This window comes from Melitaea cinxia, chromosome 27, assembly GCF_905220565.1.
Source record: "Melitaea cinxia chromosome 27, ilMelCinx1.1, whole genome shotgun sequence".
NCBI lineage: Eukaryota > Metazoa > Arthropoda > Insecta > Lepidoptera > Nymphalidae > Melitaea > Melitaea cinxia.
Genome location: NC_059420.1, coordinates 7,488,554 through 7,515,248, shown reverse-complemented (window position 1 = coordinate 7,515,248; position 26,695 = coordinate 7,488,554). Strand labels below are relative to the sequence as shown.

At 35.9% G+C, this 26,695-nt stretch overlaps 1 protein-coding gene and 1 long non-coding RNA gene across 4 annotated transcripts; both read right to left on the bottom strand.

The window, feature by feature from the left end:
* Positions 1-281: 281 nt before the first annotated feature.
* LOC123667053 lies at positions 282-3,209 on the bottom strand. Of its 2 annotated transcripts, XR_006745368.1 has the most exons (3): positions 3,147-3,209; positions 2,373-2,503; positions 282-395 (listed from the first exon to the last, which is right to left on the bottom strand). It is a non-coding gene; the product is annotated as an uncharacterized LOC123667053 (long non-coding RNA). The 2 variants fall into 2 exon arrangements; XR_006745367.1 differs by lacking the exon at positions 3,147-3,209 and having other exon boundaries at positions 2,373-2,730.
* A 2,050-nt stretch (positions 3,210-5,259) lies between these two features.
* LOC123667325 (transmembrane protease serine 11A-like) lies at positions 5,260-20,980 on the bottom strand. Of its 2 annotated transcripts, XM_045601274.1 has the most exons (10): positions 20,931-20,980; positions 15,033-15,070; positions 13,230-13,324; positions 11,975-12,098; positions 11,155-11,223; positions 10,327-10,437; positions 9,511-9,695; positions 8,633-8,772; positions 6,264-6,398; positions 5,260-5,415 (listed from the first exon to the last, which is right to left on the bottom strand). In XM_045601274.1, the coding sequence occupies exons 2-10, from the start codon at positions 15,038-15,040 to the stop codon at positions 5,284-5,286; spliced, it is 999 nt and encodes a 332-aa protein (XP_045457230.1). In that variant the 5' UTR covers positions 15,041-15,070; positions 20,931-20,980; the 3' UTR covers positions 5,260-5,283. The 2 variants fall into 2 exon arrangements, with proteins under 2 accessions (XP_045457230.1, XP_045457231.1); XM_045601275.1 differs by lacking the exons at positions 11,975-12,098; positions 13,230-13,324; positions 20,931-20,980 and having other exon boundaries at positions 15,033-15,055.
* Between the last annotated feature and the right edge of the window lie 5,715 nt (positions 20,981-26,695).

Below are 26,695 nucleotides of genomic sequence, written 5' to 3'. Positions count from 1 at the left end.
AAAAGGGATTGTTATTTTTGACGTTAACGTCTGTTTTGTGTATATGTGTGTGGTCAAACCAATGTAGGTACCAATTTCAATGCGCCTTTTTTCAACTAAAATCTTTAACTATGTTTGATAAAAATCGGTCCAGCTGTTTGAAGAGCTTAAGCCATAAAATTATTAGTAGATTGGTATAGATTTTTTTTAATTTTTAAAGTCTCTAGTTAGTCAGTTCAGCCCTACGTAGATGATCGTAATACGTAACTGTCATAATTATATTAAAATAAAAAGAAATAATGTTTTTAACACATTTTTATATGATTTCAATATTACGAGAAGGCATACAGGAGTCCTGGTTCGTCCGTGGTCGTCGTTGTTCTTCTGTGTGACTAATCTTGATCTAGATCCTGCAGCTGTAAAGGAAAATATAATTAATTATATTGAGTCGAAAGTGCACTTTTTTACATATTCGTATGATTTATTTCTGTGTTACCCACACATTTGGAAATTCTAAACAATTTTGAATATCATATCAAAAATCGACCGTTCCAGCGGGGATCGAACTTGCATCTCCGACTTACCGTGTCGGTGCTCTAGCCAATTAAGCTATAAAAGAATGTAACCGCTAGATCGAAATTTTTGATATGATGATTTTATATTCGGTCTAAGCGACCGTGGCGCCGTCTAAAGTATATATATTTCTTACATATTATATTTATATCGACGCAATAATAGTAGTTCGTCAATTGAACCCGTCAGCTCGCATTGGAACAGCATGGTAAATTAAGCTCTGATCCTTCTCCTACTTGGGGAAGAAGGCCTATGCCCAGCAGTGGGATATTGCAGACTGAAGCGAGCGAGCAACTAAACTAATTCAGTTTAATAATTTGATTGTTTTATAATAAATTGATAAGCTGTTGAGTGATCAATACAATGTAAAAGTAAATTATTACTTTTACTTAAAATATGAAATTTTAAATAACGCTAGATCTATTGAATTACTTAACAAACACGTGATCTAACCAATTAAGGTGAAGTAATGGAGTTATATAGCTAAACAATTAGAAACATCTTTTTATTGGTGGATATTCTAAAATTAGGGTGAAGACCGGCGAAATAGAAATAAGAATGGAAATCTCGACAAATTGGGTGAAAAAAGACCACATCAGTTTGGTAGAAAGACAGAATGTTCGCACCATTATTAACAGACATCTCAAAACAATATCATTCTTGGAAACAAATCTCCTAGCTTAAGCCCTATCATCTTCATCATTACAACCTATACAGTCCACTGCTGGACATAGGCCTCCACAAGCTTACGCCAAAAATAGCGTGAACTCATTTTTGACTCAGTTTTGCCCATAATCACCGCGCTGGGCAGGCGGGTTGGTGACCGCAAGGCTGGCTTTGTCGCACCGAAGACGGTGCTGCCGGTCTTCGGCCTGTGTATTTCAAAGCCAGCAGTTGGATGGTTATCCCGCCACCGGTCGGCTTTTTAAGTTCCGAGGTGGTAGCGGAACTATGTTATCCCTGAGTCGCCTCTTACAACACCCACCTATACCCCCCTATCATCTTAGTCAAGAAAAAAAGTGGTGACATCCGACTTTCTGTTAATTTACCACAACTCAATTCGAATACTCTGACCATTATCCTTCCGTTAATTTCCGATCGAATAGCGAATGGTCATTTTTACACCAGACTTGACACGGTAGCTAGTTTTCATCAGATTCCTATTGCTGATACTTCCGTAGAAGCCTTAGTTAAAGCTCCAGTACCTAAGATGGACAAGCTGTTCAACGGACGAGTAGTAAACTACAGCAGAAATATCCTGACTTTTCTTGTGTAATGGTAACTTTGTATGAACTGATAAAATAAAGTGCATATTGAGAATAGAGGGATGAACCCAAAAATGCGCGTGACACAAAATAACTGTAGAAAATTTAACACCTGCATCAGTACTTACAATATTCCAAGAAAAGTGCCCATATAACTTGATACAGATGTAAGCAGCCTTGTGCAGGTGACTGCTGGACGTCAACATGCAGTTGTTTTTATGAATTGAGAACCACGGATACAGAAAGCTGCTATCACTCCTACGAGTTCCAAGAATCTACAGAACTTTGAAATTTTACGAGACACTTCAAGAACTAACATTGACATCCTCATCGAACACAAAGCAAATGTTTGCTTGTGTATAAACAAATACAAAGGAACGCAAGTTCCTTACATTCTATTCTTATTATTGATGCAGGTCACGAGTATTACAAACAGTTTAAATTGAAAAAACATTCTTGCTTTGGATATTCTATCTACCGGGAAAGGCCTGTAGACTATATAACATTAACGCGGATTAAACCGCGGGTCACAGCTTATTTGTACGGAAGACTCACCTTAATTCCACGTGAATTTCTCCTGTAATAGTTATAGCAACAGAATCTGAACCTTTTGGTGCCGCACGCATGGGCGCACTCGGGTCCGCAGGCATAGCAAGTGGCGTTGTCGTTTGCGCCCATTATTGTACCTGATGGGTAAACGGTCTTACTTAGATAGGTTTAGGATTTGGATATTTGTAATTGTACAAAAATTTATTTCCGGTCTGGATGTCTTGGACCACCAAGACACCAGATCTTCCTTGTGGGTCTCCCCAAATTACCCCGGAGAGCACGTTAAGCTATAGGTCCCGGTCGTTATTATAGATACCTGATGACGATCGCTACTTATAGCTTCTTATTAAATAAATATTGAGAAAGAACATCGATGATATGAAATGGGAAATCGATTCGAAAAGTATCAGATAAAGATTTTTTTATGAAAATTGGTGGGGCGATTAATTTTCATAATTAAAAATCTGCAATCTAAATGCTTGGCATAGGTCTCTTTGTTCACAAAGAAGGGTCGGAGCTTAACATTCACAGAAAGATGTCGAATATATTTTTACCATAAGTAGCGATCCACCACGTAGCTCCACTGCGGGTTCATCTCATCATCATCAATTCAGCCTATCGCAGTTTATTTTTGGACATGGCCTCTCCAAGCTCGCGCTAAAAAAGTGGAGCAAAAAAGTGATAAACTAAGCGGAGCCACGCTGCTCCACTACGGGTTGGCAGATATAAAAGCTATGTCTGAAAGTATCATCTAAAGAAGTATTTTTTTTTAAGACTTACCAATGAACATAAAAACAAGGAAGATGACGATTTTCATATTCATGTTGAAGGCGATAAAGGAAATTTTTGTAGATAGCTGCTGGAAAGCCCAAGATGTAGTGACGATTATCAAAAACAGCCGATTTTATATGAAATCTGGTAAGAGTCGAGGAGCTAAATGTACTTTAATGCATTATTTTTTAAAGCTGAATTACATGTGCTCTTAGTTCTGATTTATTTTAATTAACCGACTTTAAAAAATGATTCTCTATTTGATTGAATTTTAAAAATCAGAGATGTGTTTGTAACAAAGTAAATATGAAAATATACGATTTACTTACACAAATACCAATTTTTTAATTAATTTTATTAATAAAATAATTATTTTCCACTTAGATCTTTGACTACAAATAATTTGTTATGACACGTTTGTATATTATTTAAGTTTTTATTTTACATTATATTTTAAATTGTTTTATATGATAAAATACATTTTACACACTATTTCTAAAGCGTTAAATTAATTCGACCGATTTTCCCTGTTGTTTGTTAGGAATAAGTTCTGATACGGAAATTTCATCCTTTCACCATTAAATAACTATCTTTTTAGTGACTTTAAAAAAGGGGGGAGGTGTTCAATTTGACTGTAATTTTATTGGTGTTATAGTTCGCGTCATGTAAAAAGAACGCTGGCCTTGAAGCTGCGCAGAGGCGATTTATCGGTCTATTTGGTGGTAAGGGGTAGGGGGCGGGCGTGTTTATCACGTGTCGCATGCTTGCCGGTGTGCTATTGGTTGGACAGTTCGACGTCGACTTAAAATATTATCGCGCACAAAAGTTTTAAATTACAAAATTCTCCATTTACTATTTATTTCACTAAAAAACAAATATCAATTTATCATTTTAAACACATAAAAACTATTAAGATACGAATATCGAGAGTACAGATAATTAATATTTTTGAATACGACATTTCAATAATTGTGATTTTGTAAAGTGATAATTATTATACTTTAGTTCGAATTATTCGCACTTGTATTTCTAGTATTTTTTAATGTACCTACCAATAACCATTATACGAAGCCGCGAGTGAAAGCCTAATTAAAAAATAAAACAGTAGTACTTATGTGCGCGAGTATAGATACCCATGCGCAAACGCACCCCCTCCAGTTTCTTTCAGCGTTCTTTTTACATGACGCGAACTATACCTCGTAAATTTTACTGGGCATGCTAATTTTGATGATTCTTATTACAGTAATGCGGTACGATGCTTGTCGGGTCTTTAGACACTCAACAAAAATTGAGAGACTTTGACTGGGTCTTAATTCATATAGCCGCGATTTTGCAGCCTCAGCTTTCCATCTGTTTCGGTGTCTTCAGAATTCTTTTGGTTTATTAAAGTTACCTGATGGTCAAGATATCATCAATGATGATCAAGAGAGGATTGTTCATACTACTTTTCGCGGTTTTTTAATGAGAAGTCCAAAAAAATTTCAACAAACGAAATTCTGCCACTACCTTTTTTTATTATTTAAATATATAGACTAGCGCTTAACTGCGATCTCACCTGATGGTAAGTAAAGATGCAGGCTAGGATGGTGCGCCTTGCCTAGAAGTTGCCTATTCACTCTTGATTTAAAAATACCCAAGTTATTGTTAATTGAACAACTGAAGCCGGAAGGGCATTCCAAATTTTTGCGGTGCGTATTAGGAACGAGGAAGCAAAGCGGTTAGTACGAGATCTTGAGATTTCAACAACGTAGCGGTGCAGATTGATGCGATGCCTTGCGGTTTGGTGGTAGAAAGGAGGTACCTACACATGATAAGTGATCAAACAAAATTGTACATTTTATATATAATTAATTAATAAAATAAAACTTTTTTCCCGACCAAATATAACGTCGTTTCATTAATTATATGATACCAATGTTGCTACGCTTTTTTTTAATTATATTTTTTGTCGTACCAACTTAGAAACCTTTGTGGGCTCATGCACAATACTTTGCTGAAGATCATGACATGATCAAATGCATAGTTTACGATTCTATAAAGGACTTATCCTATAATTGACTAATCAGAATTTTTATATTTAACAAGAATGGAAAGGAATAAAATAATAATTAAAAAATATATATAAACACATTTAATTTATTTTATTCTACGATAAATCACTTAAATTCTTGTGTATCCAATCCTTAAAGTACGTGACATTCGTGTGTACGGCGATGGAGGAATTACCGCTCTTGTAGAGAGTGATACCATAGATCGTATGATGTAGGTTGTGAACCACCTGAAGCAAAATATCAGAGTATTATTTTAATAAACATTTACAAAGATAGAACACGGCACAATATATCGTGCTCATTCATACAATATTTGACTAGCCCGTTGGCGCAGTTTGTAGTCTTTCTTGCTTTCCGCTCCGAGGGTTGTGGGTTCGATTCCCACCTCGAGTCTGGGTGTAATACATATATATATATATATATATATGTATTATTTATACATACTTATGTATGTTTATCGAAAAAAAATATATTTAACTATACCAGTCGGCTGTTGCCTATAACGCAAGCTGGAGTTGCTTACTTTAGGAACAGACGACCGTGTGTGTATTGTAGATATTTATTTACTATTATTATTTATTATTTGGAGCAGCAATTCTGGGAAAGTACCTAAACCCTACGAAGATACACAACACTGCTTTTAAGTAATGTTGTTCCTGTGTGATTAAGATCATGGGGAGGGTCAGGGGTAAGGTCAGCAACGCGCTTGCGATGTTTCTGGTCTTGCAGGAGTCTATAAGCTACGGTAATCGCTTACCATCAGGTGATATGTATGCTTCTTTTCTGATCTAGTTGTATAAGAAATCGAACCTACGGTCATCACCACTTTCTTCATCTTACCTTAGAACGGCTACACTGTATACATGACATATATTCGTATACTGTATGTATATGTCTAGAGTATTCTTACTTTATGTTAATCATTTCTGTAATTATTCGTACATTTGTCTTTTGAAGGCTTTAAACTATGGAACGCATAAAGTATAGAACACTTAAAGTATGGAACCCTCCAAGAATGGAACACTTGGAGAATGGAACCGTTAAAATATTGAACTTTAAATTTTTTAAGGCTTACCACTTCAGGACACATCAGGCCTCCTCCTATCTCTGGGTCGTAGTCATTTATTGGTGACACCGTGCAAAGGAAGCTCGTATCTAAGGGTACACCATCAACCGCGCAATTCGACTGCTGAGGTATAATGGCATTCGACTGTAAACAAGAAAATATGTATTAAACTAGCTGTGCCCGCGACTTCATCCCCTTGGAATTAAAAAAAATATTGTTGAGTTCGCAGAGTTGCAAAATAAATAAATTTCTAAAATAAAAGTTGCCTTAGTTACTCGTTATTACATCAGCTATCTGCCAGTGAAAGTTCCGTGAAAATCGGTCCAGCCGTTTCAGAGATTAGCCGTAACAAACAGACAGACATACAGACATACAGTAGAAAACGTTATTTTAGTATATGTACCGTGTAAACATCACAACAGACACTCCAATTTTATTTATTTTTATAGATTTATCTCAAATGATTTATGTTAAAATATTATGTCTTTTATTTGTATTATTTGAGTTATACAAATGAAATCCTTATAGTAATTTTTTTTTAATTTGACGAGACGTGGCTTGATATTTGTTTTTTGTGTTTTTCTGGACTTCGACACACAATTAAACTCTAGTGGGGGCTATCTGGAAAAATCTCTCACTGGAAGGCTATTTGTACTACGGAATCCTGTGTCAGTTTTGAAAACACACAGAAGAAATCATATCCACATTACCAAAAACAGAAAGCGGGAAACTGCAGACTATGCCAAAGGTTTTTTTGAGTGTGGTTGAATTGTCAGACATTTCTAGCCGATGTAAGTTAGTAAAAATATTTTAATCGAATTAAAAAAGAGGAGGTTCTCAATTCGACTGTATATTTTTTTATGTATGTTACTTCAGAACTTTTGACTGGGTGGACCGACTTTAACAAATTATTTTTAAATCCAAAGGTGGTGTGTGTCATTTGGTCCCATTTAAATTTATTTGAAATCTAACAACTACTTTTTGAGCTATATCTAATAAAACGTTTTTACTTGACTATTTTATCGTCGACCTCCGTTGTATTATATACCACATAACTTTTTACTGGGTGTACCGATTTTGATAATTTTTAATTTAATTGAAAGCTGATATTTATCATGTGGTCACATTTAAATTTCATCGAGATCTGTTTACAACTTTTGAAGTAATCTTTGATAATGTGTATTTACTTGACTATTTTTTCGTTTACCTACGCTGTAATTGAAGTCCGTTTTTTTTCGTTTGCGAGCAAATACAATTATTTATATACATTACTTCAAAACTTTTTACTAGAGCTACTGATTTTGATAATCCTTTTAGAGTTTACTCCTAAGGAATCGATTTTCATATAAGGCCTTTGTATGAAAAAAATATGAGGCGTACAATCTACTGAACGAATGACCTCGTTACGTTTCTCGTAACGCCATCTATCGGAATCCAATATGGTTTATTTACCATTTGATATGGTATTAATCTTTTTCTAAGACTAGTAAGCCTTTTTTTGTCTATTTAGACAGTCAATCTGAAGGAGTAAACTCCAGTCGTGCGTCGGAGTTGACTATAAAAATAACGTGAACTCATGTGTTTTGCCCATAGTCACCACGCTGGGCAGGCGGGTTGGTGACCGCAGGGATGGCTTTATCGCACCGAAGACGCTGTTGCCCGTCTTCGGCCTGTGTATTTCAAAGCCAGCAGTTGGATGGTTATCCCGCCACCAGTCGGCTTTTTAACCAATATGGTAGTGGAACTGTGTTATCCTTTAGTCACTTCTTACGACACTTACGTTAATTAATTTTGTGATGCAAATATATTATAGTAAAGTTTTCATCTCTCGTATTGTTCCAACTTGATTTACCTATACTACGAGTATTATTTTGACGTGACAACGTCTTATAAATTGGTTTGCCGGGTGACACTTCAAGAAACTGCGTTACGCTCCGCTCACGTTATGCGCTCACAATGAGAGCGAGTGAGAGGCACGCGTCCCTTCCACTCGGGCATGGTTAGCCCGCCTAAGAGCGAGAGAGACAGACATAAAAAGTGAAAGGCACGCGTCCCTTCCACTCGAGCACAGTTAGCAAGTCGTTGTCACGTAAAACTTTCGCCCGTATACCGACTTTACAGGCAACCAATTTTTTTTCACTGGTTTTTTTGTTCAATAACAATAAAATATAGCCTATATAACTCTTAAATAATGTAGCTTTCTGTTAGTGAAAAAATTTTCATAATCGGATCGGTATTTGCAAAGATTACCGCCTACAAACAAACAAAGTTTGAAACTTCACCTCATAATATTAGTGTATAGATAATGTTTACTATAATAGTCTATGCAAATCGAAGTATTTTTTTTTGTTTGGACAATAAACACAATTATAATTTACATAGTTATCGTCGCTTGACACAGTGATGCAGGGCGTCGCGTAGTTGGCAGCAACTTCAGGCAGGCAGACTTGTTTCACCCACCGAGGTAAAGTCACTTCGTACGACAAAGCCACAATCGCTATATCGTAGTAGTGGGTCTCTGTAAACGAAAATATATTAAGCTAGTGTGACTTTTTTTACATCATTACAACATCGCAATGGCGTTGTCGATCCTACCCATCTCTAGAGGTTTATCCATATTAGTTTTTTAATGGCAATATCGTTTTATCCCAGTTTTTAACAATGAAAAAATATCGTTAGAATACGAAGGTAAATTTCGCGACTGTCAGTAAAGTTGTAATAGCGTAGTTGGGAGATCGACCGGTCGCAACCGAAAAGACCATGGTTCAATTCCTCGGTCCATTATTATTTTTTTCTTTTTTTTCTAATTGCACTCGTTATTTTTTATTTAATAATGTATGTAAAATTGAAAAATATTATTCATATTTTATCATTATTATTTTTTAATTATTTTTTTTTATTTTTGATTTTTTATATTTATTTATATTTTTTATCATTGTCGGTAAAAAAATTTTTATTCATATTTTATAAATAATGATTTCCAAGAAACACAATTTACTAATTGTAGCAGCGGAGTTTTTTGCCGATTATTCTCTGCAGACTTTACATTTCGAGTCCGGTAGCTTCACATTAACTGTATTCATTCATTCAAAGAAATACACTTTCAACTATCAAAATGACGATTCATAAGTGCTTTTGGAGCCTTGAATAGGGTTATTTTTTATTTTGATTTGAGATACAGCAAAGAATTAATGTGTTCCCTTTTTTAAATATACAAAAACCTAACTGGCTCATTGAGAGGTCACAGTACACTTACCTTTAAGGTAATATGCATGAGGTATAACTTTCCTGACATCATAAGATTCTTCAAAGTCTTTAGTGAAGCTGACGCGGAGGTCTTCGGCCAGATGTCCGTAGACACATGAAGCAGGCGTCAACAGAGCTCGATTGTCAGAGCTGATGTACACGGCAGCGCACAACGGGACATTTCCATTTTTATTACTGTAATTATATTAAATATAATTATTAAGCTCTGATCCTTTTCCTATATGCGGAAAGAGGCCTATGCCCAACAGTGGGATATTACAGGCTGAAGCGAATTAAATAGAATTAGTCTGGTACCAGTTATTTTTGATTAAACCTTGATGAAGCTTAGGATATAAGCTAGTTATTAATGAGAGGATATAAAAGTTGGGGAAAAGGCGTTATCGTGCTTGCAATGCTCATGGTTTTGTAAACATTCGTAGCATCGGAACTACTATCCGGAAGAAGGCCAAAGTAACTGACATAGTTCGGAAGTAAACCAACGGTCAGTGGAGTACTTCTTATTCCACTGACCTTCTGTTATCGAATGGAGGCCATGGCCTTATGGCCTTCATTAGATATATCAGCCTATGCTGATGATGTAGCTTTTTTTTTACGGGCGGTACTCCTACTGACTAAAAAACCACCACGTGTGAGCAGTCGTCCACCTGGCTAGGGCGAGATGGGGTCGCGCTAGCATTCGCCACTTTTGCTGATGATGTAGCCTAAGTAGCCGCTAATCATCAGGAGATTAAATACTTAACTTACCATTCTTCGTACTCTTGTTTTTCAATCAAGTGATATAAAAAAATATGTATTTAAAGCCTACCTGTATATCCAAGCTCTCCACGGATATTCTCCGGGTAGCACCGATCTTAGGCTATTTCTTACCCTCCGAGGGTGGCCTTCAGGGTTATTCCGACCACAGTTCATGTTTGACCTGTAACAAAACATATGGATATGAATTAAAGAGTTATCTATCTATTTATCAGTTTAAATGCCTCTGAAACGGCTGGACCGATTTTTTTATTCATCATTAAGGCCTATACAGTCCACTGCTGGACATAGGTCTCCACATGTTTACGCCAAAAATAACGTGAACTCATGTGCTTTGCCCATAGTCACCACGCTGGGCAGGCGGGTTGGTAACCGCAGGGCTGACTTTGTCGCGCCGAAGACAGTGCTGCCCGTCTTCGACCTGTGTATTTCAAAGCCAACAGTTGGATGGTTATCCCGTCACCGGTCCGTAGTGGTACGGTCCGTACGGTACCGTCAAGGTGGTAGCGGAACTGTGTTGGGTGTGGGTATTTTTGGTGCTGTATATCGTTCACGCAGACGACCTCGCGGGCAGCAGCTAGTATATTATGAAGCTGAAAAGTTTGTTTGTTTGAACGCGTTAATCTCAGGAACTACTGATTCGATTTGAAAAATTCTTTCAGTGTTAGATAGCACATTTATCGAGGAAGGCTATAGGCTATATATCATCACGCTAAGACCAATAGGAGCGGAGCACAAATGAAGAATGTTTCGAAATCGGTTTTTTTCCTTTTGAGAGCTTCCGCTGCGTGCGTTAGTTAACTCAAAGAAACTGTTCCACGCGGATGAAGTCGCGGGCAAAAGCTAGTATTAAATAAAATAAATCTATTGTAAACAATACCTGAAAATATTCTGTGTTTGTGAGAAACAGCATATCGAGGTCGCTGTCGAGCACGTGGAGTCAAACAACCTGAAAAACAAAAAAACAAAAAATGTGTCTTCATCCACTCAAGTAATATAAGAATTTTTTAAGTAATTTTTTTATACAAATAGGTCGGCAAACAAGCGTACGAGTCAGCTGAAGGTATAAATTAAATAATTTTTTTTCCGAGGATATAATTTTTTGGTATATCTAATGCATGTAGGTAAAGTGATAAGCGGTTAGAGCACTCAAGGTTGCTGTTAATATGGCCAATATGGCAGCTGTAGCCTAACAGACTGTATATAACAATTGCCTCGTGCTTTAAGGCGTCGGTTAAACTTTTCAGCTTATAATATTACAATAGATGTGTATGTATAATTATAATCATTATTTATTTATAACTAGCTGCCCGGACAGACTTCGTTATGTCAGATGTTAATAGTAAAACAAATATAACATTTTTCGAGAGATGACTAATTTTTATTTTGTTATAAAAACCTTCCGCGGGCCTTAAGGAATATATAAAACCTCCCCCTTTATTGAAGTCGGTTAAAAAGAGTCAAATTTAATGAAATTGTATAGAAACCCGCCAAACTGTCAAAATTTGATAGCGAAAGAGAAGCTCAGATTATACACACATAATCAAATCAGTTGATATAAATCAAAATACACATGTATTATTTTGATTTGACCCTGATTGGGGGTAGGTTCGGCAACGCGCTTGCGATACTTTTGCTGTTTGTGTATACCAGGTGAGCCGTACGCTTTGCCGACCGAGTTGTTTTCGAATAGAACATACTGGAATTCCGTTTTATCCCTCTTCCTTTTCACCAATTTCTCCACCGCATCTTCCTTGCAGTGGTAGCATTCATAGCAACCAGTCCCATCACCAACGACGTTGTCGCATTTTGAATTAGTCGTTGCTGTCATATCAAAAAGTCACTTAAACTTACGTTTCGTTACGATATATAATTACGGATTAGGGTATCCAACAGATAAAGGTTTTTGATAATTTTTTTTTTTGCTGTACAGTCCTTGTGGGTCATCCCGCTGTGCCTCGGAGAGCACGTTGAGCCGTCGGTCCCGGTTGTTATCATGTACACCTGATAGCGATCGTTACTCATGGTAGGCAATATATCCGCTAACCCGCATTGGAGCAGTGTGGTGAATAAAGCTCTGATTCTTCTCCTCCATGGGGAAAGAGGTTTATGGCCAGCATTGGGATAATACAGGCTAAAGTGTAAAGTATTCTTTTTTACCATCGAATTTCATTACATTTATGAGATACTGACCGACGAGATGAGGATTGCGGAAAACTGGGATATCTGGCGCAAACTTGGGGTGGCCTATGTCCAGCAGTGGACTGCGATTCGCTAAACTGACTGACTGACTGACTTATAAGATATTTCTTTCCGCAAATATGAGACTAAGAGCTGTAGCTAATTGAGGAGAAACAGATCTTAATGAACTATTCTATCTCCTGCTGTAAAAGTCTATTCATAAATTATCTGCTGGATAAACTTTATCTGCAACTGGCAAAATGGCTCTGTACTTTAAATTTTATTAAAACTTCTTCAATTAATTGTGATAGTAACAATTTATCTTAAATATTATTTTTATCATTGTAGTTATTTAAATTTTTGATCATTATACTAGCGCAACGCTGGCGGTTCCGGGTTCTCGATACATGGCATACATTTGTATTGGCCATACAGATATTTGTCATGGTCTGGGCGTTTGTGCTTGTATACTGTGTGTGTTTCCGGGCCCGACACAGAGGTAAATCCTAGTGGAGGCCGTTGTGATGGGTTTAATAATATTTATTATTAATTGTTCTTATTCATCATCATCATCATTATCACCTAAGCCCTAATATAGCCTCAGCCTAATATAGTCCATTGCTGGACATACGCCTCCACTAGTTCGGGCCAAAAATGGAGTGAACTCATGTGTTTTGCCCATAGTCACCACGCTGGGCAGGCGAGTTGGTGACCGGTTGTGTTGATTTGTGAATTGTTCTTATTAATAATTAACAATGGCAAGAAAATTAATACCTGATGATATATTATTGTAGAAGCTATTTAAAATCTCGTCTCCATCTGTAATTGCCGCTACAGAGTTCACCAGAAGATATGAAACTACAATTATTCTAAAACAAAAACAAAAAAAACAAAAAAATTAACCGTCTTCAAAATCATTTTATTTGCTTAGAATTGAAAAAAAAGGCTTCAATAGTATAGACAAGTAATAGGTGGTAGATATTTCATAAATAGTTAATTAAATAGGTATTATTAGGGATAACTCAAAGAGTATTAAGATCTTGATCGAATGATGAATTTAAATGCGATCACATGGCAACCACCAGCTTTTAATTTAAAAAAAGTGTGTGCGTCAGCTACGACTCACGACTGATATTTACTCATTCAGATCGACTGTCTAAATAGGCACAAAAAGGCTAACTAGTCTAAGAAAAAGATTAATACCATATCAAACAGTAAATAATAGAATTAAATAACGCCATCTATCGACGATACGTTACGACGAGATGGTGTTATTAGAAAATGTCGTTACGCCTTTAGTCTCTACGCGATAGATGGCGTTACGAGAAACGTAACGAGGTCATTCGTTCAGTAGATTGTACTCCACATATTAAAATCGATTCATAAGAAGTAAGCTCCAAAGAGAATGTCATTTAAATTAAAACAAGATCTGACCAGTAGTTATTGACTTATTTCGCATAATATGTGTTGTGCTATGCTTGTAATTTAACGCCCGGTTTCCGAAAGGTTTTAGTACATCACAAATATATAAAATAATATTTAATTATAAATGTTACATGACTAAATGTTACAAAACGAATGTTAAATCAAACTAATAGATGATTAGTTAGTTTTGCTGTGAGCTGTGAATGACGTTTCAGCAACTTAAATTTATTTGACAGCCGTGTTTAATCTAACAGTCGTTTAGCAGAACTATACTTTGACAAACGTTTCAGAAACCGGGCGTCTTTTTTTTTTGTTTGTGAGCAAACATACAATTATAAACTAGTCCGAGAAAAATTTTCCATTTTTATATAATACAAAACATCCTATTTAGTATATAAATAATAAATATTTCTTGCTCAAAATCTAGGGCAGTTGATATTGGTACCTAAACCTTACACGAGATTACAGTTAAACCATTGTGTGTTCCTGTTGAGATAACTCTTCCTTACGGAAGCCAGGATTTTTTCTGCTTACGCGCTTCCGTTTAATTACACTAGAGTAAATATCTACTTCTACTAATATTATAAATGTGAATGTAAGTTTGTTTGTTACGCTTTCACGCGAAAAATACTCAACCGATCATCACGAAACTTTGTGCACATATTTTTGGAGGTATTAGAAGTAACATAGGATACTTTTTACTTAATGTAAGATAAAATCTCTCTCTACTTATTTAATGACTTCAATGCGAGCGAAACCGCGGGTAAAAGCTAGTCTATATAAATCAAAATGAATGTTGCTAAGCGCATAACTCGAGAATGGCTCGATCAATTCGGCTAATTTATTTTTTTATATGTTCCTTAGAGTCCACGGAAGGTTTTAATACTAAAAAAATTAAATTTTTACGTTTAACTTTTGACAGAACGAAGTCTGTCCGGCAGCTAGTGTAAAATAATTTTCATCCATTAAAAAGTTCGTCTCAAGATTCTATTACAATTTCTGAATTTTAACAATTTTCTGAGTAATTTTCGTAATATTTAATTCATTAATAACGTACAATACAATAATGCTACAAAATATAATAATAATATAAGAAGAAAATAAAAAAAACGCCGTTGTAATCTTGACGTTCTCGAAATAAAACGTACATACCTCAACATTATAGATTTTATCCTCACAAAAGTTTATACCTGAAACAAAATACATAATATAAAAGTCAAATAATTATATTGTACTTAAAAAAGAAAAAAATTAAATTAATTAGATTGACTGATTCGGCTTGTCACATCCCACAGCTGGGCATAGCCATCCATGCATTCATCCATTTTCCATCCATCCATTTTCCATGTAGAATTATGGGTCTCCCCACCGTGTCTCGGAGAGCACGTTAAACTGTCGGTCCCAGTCGTTATTCTATACACGTGCTAGCGATCGTTACTCATAATAGGGAATATATCCGCCAACCCACATTGGAGCAGCGTGGTGGATTAAGCTCTGATCCTTCCCTTACATGGGGAAAGAGGCCTATGCCCAGTAGTGGGATATTACAGGCTAAAGCGTATTTTTTCTAAATTATTAACCATAAAATAAAATATCATCTTCCTAATAAGTAAGAGTTACAGTTCAGGAAACGCATTACATCTTGAGGAAAACTCTCAGTGATTCTCGAATGGTCTACGTTAATATTAGCGTCGTCACAATTATTTATATTTCAGACACTAATACTCTAAAGAGGATAAACTGAATACTGCACCGATTTTAAAAATTCTTTCATCACGACAATCCTACATTATCACTGAGTGACACGGTCTGTTTAACTGTAAAAAAGTGTCCTGTAAAATATAGACAGCAAACTATTTATTTATTATTTTATTATTATTATTATTATTATTATTTATCTTTAACTACTGTATGTTCATTTGTGTTATTTAATGGCATATTTTCATAATCTATACTAATATATAAAGCTAAGGAGTTTGTTTGTTTGAACGCGCTAATCTCAGGAAGTACTGGTCCGATTTTTAAAAATCTTTCAGTGTTAGATAGCCCATTTATCGAGGTAGGCTATAGGCTATATATTATCACGCTAAGACCTATAGGAGCGGAACACGAATAAAGAATGTTTCAAAATCGAGTTTTTTTCTGAGAGCTTCCCCAGTTAGCTAAATGTCATTATTCCACACGGACGAAGTCGCGAGCAAAAGCTAGTAGTTTATATATTTTATACTGTTAATTGTTTTTGCTGCACTGCTTATCACATAAATTGTATTTCTTTCTGTAAATAAATAAATACTTTTATTAATATATTCTCAGTTAACAGAGATTGTCTGTGAGAGCTCACTATGATATTATATGTGTGTATGATATGATAATTATATATGTGTATGCGTATATATTATTGAATCTATCATACACTATTTTTATTCATCTTGAAGAATATTGTACACTTCCGTCACTACTATATCGTGTCCTGAGCCCAAAGGTTATCTGGAAGAAATCGCTCTTCAGCTATAAGATCGCCTTTGTACATCTTTTTTAACCGACTTCCAAAAAAGGAGGAGGTTCTCAATTCGACTGGATTTTTTTTTTACTTTTTTTTTGTTTTATTTTTTTTATGTTACCTCAGAACTTTTGACCGGGTGGACCGATTTCGACAATTTTTTTTTAATCGAAAGGTGGTGTGTCAATTGGTCCCATTTAAATTTATTTGAGATCTAACAACTACTTTTCGAGTTATATCTAATAATGCGTTTTTACTTGACGCTTTTTTCGTCGACCTACGTTGTATTATACTACATAACTTTCTACTGGATGTACCGATTTTGACAATTCTTTTTTTGTTGGAAAGGGGATATCCTTATTTTGGTACCATGATAAGGAAACCAGGATCCACAGGATCAGGAACCAGGATGGGATCCTAGAGAAATCGAGGGAAACTCTCGAAAATCCGCAATAACTTTTTACTGGGTGTACCGATTTTGACTATTTTTTCGTCGATCTACGTTATATTACTCGTCGATGAAATTGAAGTCGGTTTTTTTTCGTTTGTGAGCAAACACAATTATTTTAGTTACTCAGTAGGTTTTGTTCATATTTTGGATTAAATTGGATTTGGATTGTACAATAAAGAATATATTATTATTATGAGTGATAAGACAGCTATTACAGTTTTTTTTTTAAGTTAAATCTTTGTTATTTTCTTTAACGTATTCCTAAATGTTTTAATAAAGCCTTCTATACTAATAGCCTTAGGAGATGCGTGCTGTGGAGATCTCCAAATCAGTCAATTGCTGTCTGCCAAAGGAAGACGTCATGTTACTAAAAAAATTATATGTCAATTTAAATAAATAAATAAATAAATATCTACACAATACACACACGGTCGTCTGTTCCTAAAGTAAGCAACTTAATGCTTGTGTTATAGGTAACAGCCGAGTGGTATATAGCTAAATATATTTTTTTTTTCGATAAATATACTTATAAATAATACATATATAAATATATAAATAAATATTTATATTACACCCAGACTCGGGGTGGGAATCGAACCCACAACCCTCGGAGCAGAAAGCAGGGTCACTACAAACTGCGCCAACGGGTTAGTCAATTTACTTAAATAAGAGAGATTCTAGGTTGTAGAAAGATAATTAATTCTTCAATATTTAAACCATCGACGGAAACACAGCGCGGGCGCCGCCATATGCTCGGCTACACATATCTCCGCTCTGCCACGCCGCTTGTTAGGACGCGGCAATAAGTTTTAAGACTAAGTGTTTGCTAGCAAACGAAAAAAAAAACGATTTCAATGACATCGACAAGTAATGCAACGTAGGTAAACGAAAAATATTCAAGTAAATACGCGTTAACAAAGATTACTCACAAATTACTCATTACATGACAAGCATTAGCTTTCAATTAAAATAAAAATCATCAAAATCGGTCCACCCAGACAAAAGTTGACTGAGATAACATACACAAAAAAAATACAATCGAATTGAAAGCCACTCCTCTTTTGAAAGGCGGTTAAAAATTAGACATCATTCCTCTCCACTTGATGCATTTCCACCGAAGCTAGGCGGAGAGGAGACGTGGAAATAACGAAATTATTATATTAATAGATATGTTTTTTCCTTTCGGCTCCTCTCCTCACCGCTTTGGTAGAAACCGGGTCCTTATAAATATATATATATATATATATATATATATATATATATATATAAATATATATATATATATATTATCTTAAAGTTTGTTTGCCATTTTTTTCCTCAAATCGATGCGCTTATAAATCCTATTTGAATAAAGAACCTTTTTTTAATTATGACATTGATTATATCTTGACGACTCGTTGGCGCAGCGGTCACAGCACAGGCTGTTGCGCTAACGGACGCGGGGTCGATCTCCGCACATGACAATCATTTATATTGGCCATATAGATACTTTTCGTGGTTTGTGCTTGTGTTTTGTGTGTATTTCCAGACCAGGCCGTTGAGTGTGAAGCGTTTGTTAAAAATAAAAATAAATAAATATAGATATGATATTCAAAAAAGTTTAGAATTCCTAATGTGTGGGTAACACAAAAATAAAATCGTACATATTATAAATAAATATCTCAAAGTACATAATAACAAGCGCTTATTTATTTATTTATTATTTCTTATATTTACACAACTTCTATATAAATAAAAATGAATGTTGCTAAGCACGTAACTCGAGAATGGCTCGACCAACTCGGCTAATTAATTTTTTGTATATATTCCTTAAGGCTTAAGGAAGGTGAAGGTTTGAAGATCACAGCAAAATAATACTGTTTTCAAGCAGTATTGTGTTCCTGTTGGTGAGTAAGGTGACCAGAGCTCCTGGGGGGATTGGGGATTGGGTCGGCAACGCGCTTGCGATGCTTCTGGTGTTGCAGGCGTCTATAAGCTACGGTAATCGCTTACCATCAGGTGAGCCGTACGCTTGTTTGTTGACCTAGTGACACAAAAAAAAAGGTCTTTATAACAAAACTAGCTGACTCGGCAAACGTTGTCTTACCGCTAAACGCTATTTTAAAATAGGGGTTTGTGGTAGAAGGGTGAAAATTTAGGATTGTATGTAGTTTTCAACGCCAAATCATAATAAAATAAAGAATAAATAATTTATCTAAAAATTAAAAAAAAATAGGGATGTGCTACCCTTAACATTTAGTGGATGAAAGATGTTCGATTCTCAAACCTACCCGATATGCACACAAAATTTCATGAAAATCGATCAAGCCGTTTCGGAGGAGTTTAACTACAAACACCGCGACACGAGAATTTTATTTATTAGATAAAAATTAAAGTCATCACTCGAATAATGTTACATTTGTTTTACTATTAACTTCTGACAGAACGAAGTCTGTCCGGGCAGCTATAAATAAATAATGATTATAATTATACATACACATCTATTGTAATATTATAAGCTGAAAAGTTTGTTTGTTTGTTTGTTTGTACGTGCTTATTTAGGATCTACTGGTTCGATGGATAGTCCATTTTAAGATAGGCTATATAATATTTTAGTATATATTTTTTAAAATTAATGCGCGTAAAAACGCGGGATAAAACTACCTATTTATATTCTTGAATTAATAATTTTGATTATTTAGTTTAGTTCGGGAGCGAGAAGAGATTCGTTTTAAAACAATATGTAAAAAAAATGAGATGTGCACCTAAGATTATGTAATTAGCGCAGATAACATAAGTTTAATTCAGTTATCGTACATAAATCATGTTTTATTTATTTATTTATTTTTTGTACACTGCAAAAAATTTACAAATTAAAAACTAGTCACAGGAGGTTTAGTGTATTTTTGCCCAAAGAATCGGTACAGCGATTCAACGGGGAAATGCTGCCTATATTCGTGGCAACGTTCCACGCGGACATGATTTATATCGTAACTATCTGTAAATATTTAGTTCAATTGTAAATGTGTATATTTTAATTGCTGTGTGGTTACGGCATCAAAGAATATAGCCACCGCCTCTCTTGCCGTTGGTGTCGTAAGAGGTAACTAAGGGATAACACAGTTCCACTACCACCTTGGAACTTAAAAAGCCGACCGATGGCGGGATAACCATCCAACTGCTGGCTTTGAAATACACAGGCCTAAAACGGGCAGCAGCGTCTTCGGTGCGACAGAGTCAGCCCTGCGGTCACCAACCCGCCTGCCAGCGTGGTGACTATGGGCAAAACACATGAGTTCACGCCATTTTTGGCGTAAACTTGTGGAGGCCTATGTCCAGCAGTGGACTGCGATAGGCTGCTGTGATAATGATGATGTGATGATATTTTAATTAGAATTTGTTTTACAATTATTATTATCTATACAAATAAATAAAATTATCTATTTGTAATATTAAAATGACAGCTCTTTACTAAATCCATATGAATGTATACACGGTACATATATCAAGATAATATTTTTTTACAATTGTTGTCTGTCTCTCTGTCTGTTTGTTCCCGCTGATCTCTGGAACGGCTGGACCGATTTTGACTGGACTTTCACTGGCAGATAGTTGATGTAATAAAGAGCAACTTAGGCTACTTTATTTTAGAAGTCTATTTATTTTATAAATCTGCTGCAAACTGAAAAAAAAATATTTTGTTAAATTCCACGCGGACACAGTTATTAAATAAAAATTTAAGATAGTTACAGACTGCGAAGAATAATGAGCGTATTTATGGCTATGTAGCCATTTCATACAGACTATTCGACTTAATACTTAGCTGAAGTTAATATTATAAGGGCATAGGTCATTAGTTGTGGATAACGCTATTTGACAGATGACGATACAAATAGACTTTGACAGCGGGAGGTAGAATAGGCCATAGGATCTGCTTCTTTACAATCAATAATCTGCAACTTCGAGATTAATATACGCGAATAGAAATCTGATAAATATAGGATTCGATGGTAAAAAAGAATAATGAATCAGAAACTTTTAAGTTCCGGATACCGTGATCCGTCAAATAGCTTTTCCACGACTTGTGAAATGGAAACAAATCATCTTAAATATATCTTACCAAGATAAGAACACAATTTTATACCCACAACATACGAAACAAGTTAGAACTGACACATTACATTTTTAGCGTCATTTTCCTTATACGAAAATATGAATTAATAATATATATTCAACATTGTTTTGACCTTCAACGCTAAACTCAAATGGCAACCGGTCAAAGCGACGCGAGCCTCACAACTGACCCTGAGATCAACAACTTATTTAATAAAAACAATTTATTTAATCTGTTAAGTTAAATAATTGATTGTTTTTTTTTATGTTATCTTCTATGTTTATACTAGATGTACCAAATTTAATGATTTCTTTTTAAATCGAAAGCTAGTAGGTACTTGTTATATGGTGCCTTTAACTTTTTTTGCCATTAAGTTTTTTATAACATGGGGAGCTAACGAGCTGTCTGATGAGAGCCATCTGATGTTAGCCATCTGATGTTAAATAGCTACTCACGGATATCTACAACATTAGAAGAGACACTGGATGCTTGAAAACCCTGAAATTATATCGCTCAAGGAAAACCTTAGGAGGAAATTCATTCCACAGTTTGCATATACGCGGAAAGAATGCGCGTGAGGCTCGCACATTGGTTGCAAACTAAGCATCTAAGGTGTGGAAGAAACTTAGTCCTCCGTTGAATTGTGCGATGGTAGAAACGTGGCACTATATCGAAGAGTTCTCCAAAGCACTCGTTATACAGACGGTAAAAAACAAACGGGGAGGAACACTTCTCTTCTCTCTTTTCTTCTTTTTTTAATATATATAAATGATCTGCCATTTCATGTTAAATATATTTGTGATATAGTGCTATTTGCAGATGACACTTCTCTAATATTTAAAGTTGATAGGAAATAATTAACCGACTTCAATTACATCGACGAGTAATACACCGTAGATCGATGAAAAAATAGTCAAGTAACTACGCTTTATCAAAGATTACTCAAAAGTAGTTATCAGATCTCAATAAAATTTATATGTGACCACATGATAAACATCAGCTTTCGATTAAATTAAAAATTATTAAAATCGGTACACCCAGTAAAAAGTTATTGCGGATTTTCAAGAGTTTCCCTCGATTCCTCTGGGATCCCATCATCAGATCCTGGTTTCCTTATCATGGTACTAAACTAGGAATATCTCCTTTCCAGCAAAAAAAAATTATCAAAATCAGTACATCGAGTAGAAAGTTATGCGGTATAATACAACGTAGGTCGACGAAAAAAGCGTCAAGTAAAAACGCATTATTAGATATAACTCGAAAAGTAGTTGTTAATTCTCAAATAAATTTAAATGGGACCAATTGACACACACCACCTTTCGATTAAAAAAAAATTGTCGAAATGGGTCCACCCGGTCAAAAGTTCTGATGTAACATACATTAAAAAAAATACAGTCGAATTGAGAACCTCCTCCTTTTTTGGAAGTCGGTTAAAAAGTAAATTATGATGATGTGAACGCTTCTTTGTCGCGAATTCAAAATTGGTTTAAAATAAACAACTTGGTTTTCAACGCCAAAAAACTAAGTGCGTTGTGTTTTCGTTACCTGATGTTAAGCATCCAAATTATAATTTTATAATAAATAACGAGAGGCTTATTGTCAATGATACTATAGTTTTCTTAGAGATACATTTGGACTCAAAACTTCAGTGGAATTCCCATTTGTCATCCTTGAATGGTAGACTCAGCTCCGCGGCATTCGCAGTTAGAAAAGTACGACAACTGACCGACGTTGCAACTGCCCGCTTAATATATTTTAGCTATTTCCATAGTGTTATGTCTTACGGCCTGTTATTGTGGGATAATGCTGCTGATATCGAGACGATATTTATCTTGCAAAAAAGGGCTATTCGTGGCATTTACGATCTTGGAGCTCGAGTTTCACTACGGGATGTTTTCCAAAAGGTAGACATATTAACAATTACGTCGCAGTATATTTCTAACAATATTATGTATATTCACCAAAATATTCATTGTTTTGAAATAAATAGTATTAATCGCATTGTAAACACGAGAAGGAATAACAAAATTGTAACTCCAAGTTTCCGACTGCGCAAAGCAAACGTTTCATTTCTGGGTAATGGTATTCGCACATATAATAAAATCCCACAAACGATTTTGGAATTGTCTCAACATAAATTTAAAGTTTTTATTAAAAAAAATAATAGATAAAGCTTATTACTCGCTGCAGGATTACATAGTTGATAAAGATGTGTGGACTTAGTGACGCTGTATTTTATGCAACATGTTATTAATTTGGTACTAAAACACAGTTTATATATTATTTTTCAAAAGAGTGACTGCGGAGTTTCTTGCCGGTTCTTCTCTGCAGAATCTACATTCCGAATCGGTGGTAGCTTTACTTCTACAAATATTTAGTAGTAGCTTTACTTCTGTAAATATTTGTATTGTATATTGTTTTGATTTTTAAAGTTTTAATTTGTAAAATGACGATTCGAAAGTGCTCTTAGAGCCTATTTGAATAAAGCTGTTTTTGATTTTATTTTGATTTTCCTTACACTCAAAGGTTCTAAGCCGCCCGTATTTTAGGATCATCGACAATACGAACTGCCCGACATTGGATGGAGTCAAAGGAGTGGAGTTGGTGCTAAGGGACTGTTGCACAAAAGTGCTAATATAAGATACATCACATGGGAACGGATCTGCAAACGGATCTCTAATAGCTGTGCCCTGCGCGCGTTGCTGCGCTCTTTTATTTTTTTTTGTGTTCGTACCAACTCAGACTCTTTGTGGGCTGATGCACAACACCTTTCTAAAGATCATGACATGATCAAATGCATAGTTTACGATTCTATAAAGGACTATATTTATTAAGGTAAATTATAATAAAACAAGTAACAAAAGGTGGCATTAATTTATTACAAAATTAATTTTATAAAGAATCTTAAATAATAGCTATACTTTAACAATATATAGTAATAATACTTCTTTCAAGCAGTAACGTGTTCCTGCGACAACAAGCATACGCCTGCAACGGCAGAATAATCACGGGCCCGTTGCCGACCCTGTCCCCCCTCCCCACACCACATTAGAGCAGTGTTATTTCACTGTGATCTTCTGTAATTTTAATAACACTTGCCCAGTCGGGCTGCTTCAAATTTCGACCAAGAAGCTACCGTACCTCAGTAGAATTTTTATTTCCGGGGCGAGGTGGCGAATGCTAGCGCGACCCCATCTCGCCCCACCCAGGCGGACGACTGCTCACACGTGGTGGTTTTTAGTCAGTAGGAGTCTGACATAACCCTCTGGCGCCCCCGCGCCAGAGGGTATCCATGATGGATTTTCCCCACGTAAAAAAAAAGTATATTGGAGCATATTTCAATATTATTTATTTCACACAACACTTAGAACACTTGCTATTCTCTTGAAGACCAAAACGCGAGTGTGCCTAGCGACGTTCTATTTAACCTTCGCTCATACTCTCCCCACCATTTAGTTCCCCTACTAAACGGGTAACAGACCCGTTAAGTCAATTCAGTCACTTTTAATTCAGTCTTCACGACAATACTTAATATATACTTACTTAAGACTTAATATATATATATTTACATTTAACAATAGATTTTGATTACATTTATCATTATTATTATTAATATAATTATACTAGCTGACCCCGAAATTTAGTTTTGCCGTATATGTTATTAACCTCTGTTAATCCCCCCCATCACCCCTCATAAATTAGGGGGATGAAAAATAAATCTTGTTCGATTGTCAGACCTACCCAATATGCACACAAATTTCATGAGAATCGGTCAAGCCGTTTCGGAGGAGTTTAACTACAAACACCGCGATACGAGAATTTTATGTATTAGATTGCCTGATTCTCACGAAAGTTACAATTTAACCTTAATTATGATTACAAGTAGAATTTTTATTTATATAAAAAGATTATCCTTCGCCTGAATATTTCGCGTTCGTCCACTCATCAGGCCAAACATTCTGAACAATCCAATCCAAATATTTGCTGACGTTTGTATATATGTGTATAGAATCGGATATTTCAGGGGTTTTGGAAGCAATGCCTTCGATCGAGTAAGTGCATTTTAAATTCGAAAATAGGGCCATTAAGGGTCCACCACTGTCGCCCTGAAACAGAAGTTGTAAGTTAGTAAAAATCATCGTAGGTCTCGCCATCATGCCTCAGAGAGCACGTTAACTGTCGGTCCCAGTTGTTATCATATACACCTGATTGCTATCGTTAGTCAAAGGAATATATCCGCCAACTCGCAGTGGAGAAGCGTGATGGATTAAGCTCTGATCCTTCTTCTATATGGAGGGAGAGTCATAGGCCCAGCAGTAGGATTTTATAGTCTGAATCAATCAATCATTTGTGGCTGAATACGACAATACTGTACTTCTAAAAGTGTAGCCACATAGGGCTGTAAACAAGCTAGCTTTTCAATTTACCTTAAAAACGCTATTATCACCAATTTTTCCTTCTACGCATTTCATTGTCTTCCTATCATATATATTACGACTGAATCTTGATAAGCATTGACGCGCGTTCTCAATCACATTGGTCTGAAAATGAAAACGACAATCAGTAACTATTTTTCAGCAAAGTGGCCAAACAAACTTAGAGTCAGCATAATGGTGATGTAACCGTAGCTTATGGAAAGTAACAACACCAGAAGTATTGTTATCAAACCTACCCTTAACCCTTCCTTGCTCTGCCTACCTCACCACAGAAACAGAACACTATTTAAGATAAATGTATTAGGTATTGTAAACATTTGTATTGGCCATACAGGTGTTTGCCGTGGTCTGGGTGTTTGTGCAGTCCTTGTGGGTCTCTCCACCGTGCCTCGGAGAGCACGTTAAGCCGTCGGTCCCGATTGTTATCGTATACACCTGATAGCGATCGTTACTCATAGTAGGGAATATATCCGCCAACCCGCATTGGAGCAGCGTGGTGGATTAAGCTCTAATCCTTCTCCTACATGGGAAAAGAGGCCTATGCCCAGTAGTGGGATATTACAGGCTGAAGCGTATTAGGTATTCTTATAACACTAACATTTATATGTGAGATGGTATATTTATACAAATTGCATACGTCACGAGGCTTAACTCAAAATGACTAACAACAACAAACATGTAATCTTATACCACACCAAGTGGCAATATACACTATACATATACAGTGACGTAGCGAGCTTAACTGACGACCTAAAGAAGACAGAGGGAAGTCGCTGAATGCAGAGAGTGCAGAATCGAATCTAGTGGCGAACATTAGGGGAAGCCAGGAAGCCTATGTCCAGCAGTGGGCTATAAAGGCTGATAGACGGACTAGATGATACAACCGCTGATGATACCAACAGTGGTGTAGCGGTGCGAGTATTCGCCTAAAACATATAGTTATTTGTATTTGTATATATGCCTTTCCGGATTGAGTATGTGTCCTTGTGGGTCTTCCCACCGTGCCTCAGAGAGTCCGTTAAGCCATTGGTTCCGGTTGTTATAAATACCTGATATCGATCGTTACTCATAGTAGGGAACATATCCGGCAAACCACAACCTCCAATCCATCTCCTACGTGGAGATAGAGGCCTATGCCTAGCAGTGCTGTACTACCATGCCGATAGTTGTCACCTGACTTACTGTGAGAAGGATGTTCTGTTGTTCCTCTCTCTCGTTCGTCTCCCCCCAACCAGCTACAATTCTCTCCAACTCAAGCTTCCGACCAGGTACAGGCAAACAGGCAGGACGTATGTATTCACTAAACATTATTCTGCAAAATTAAAAGAAAATTAC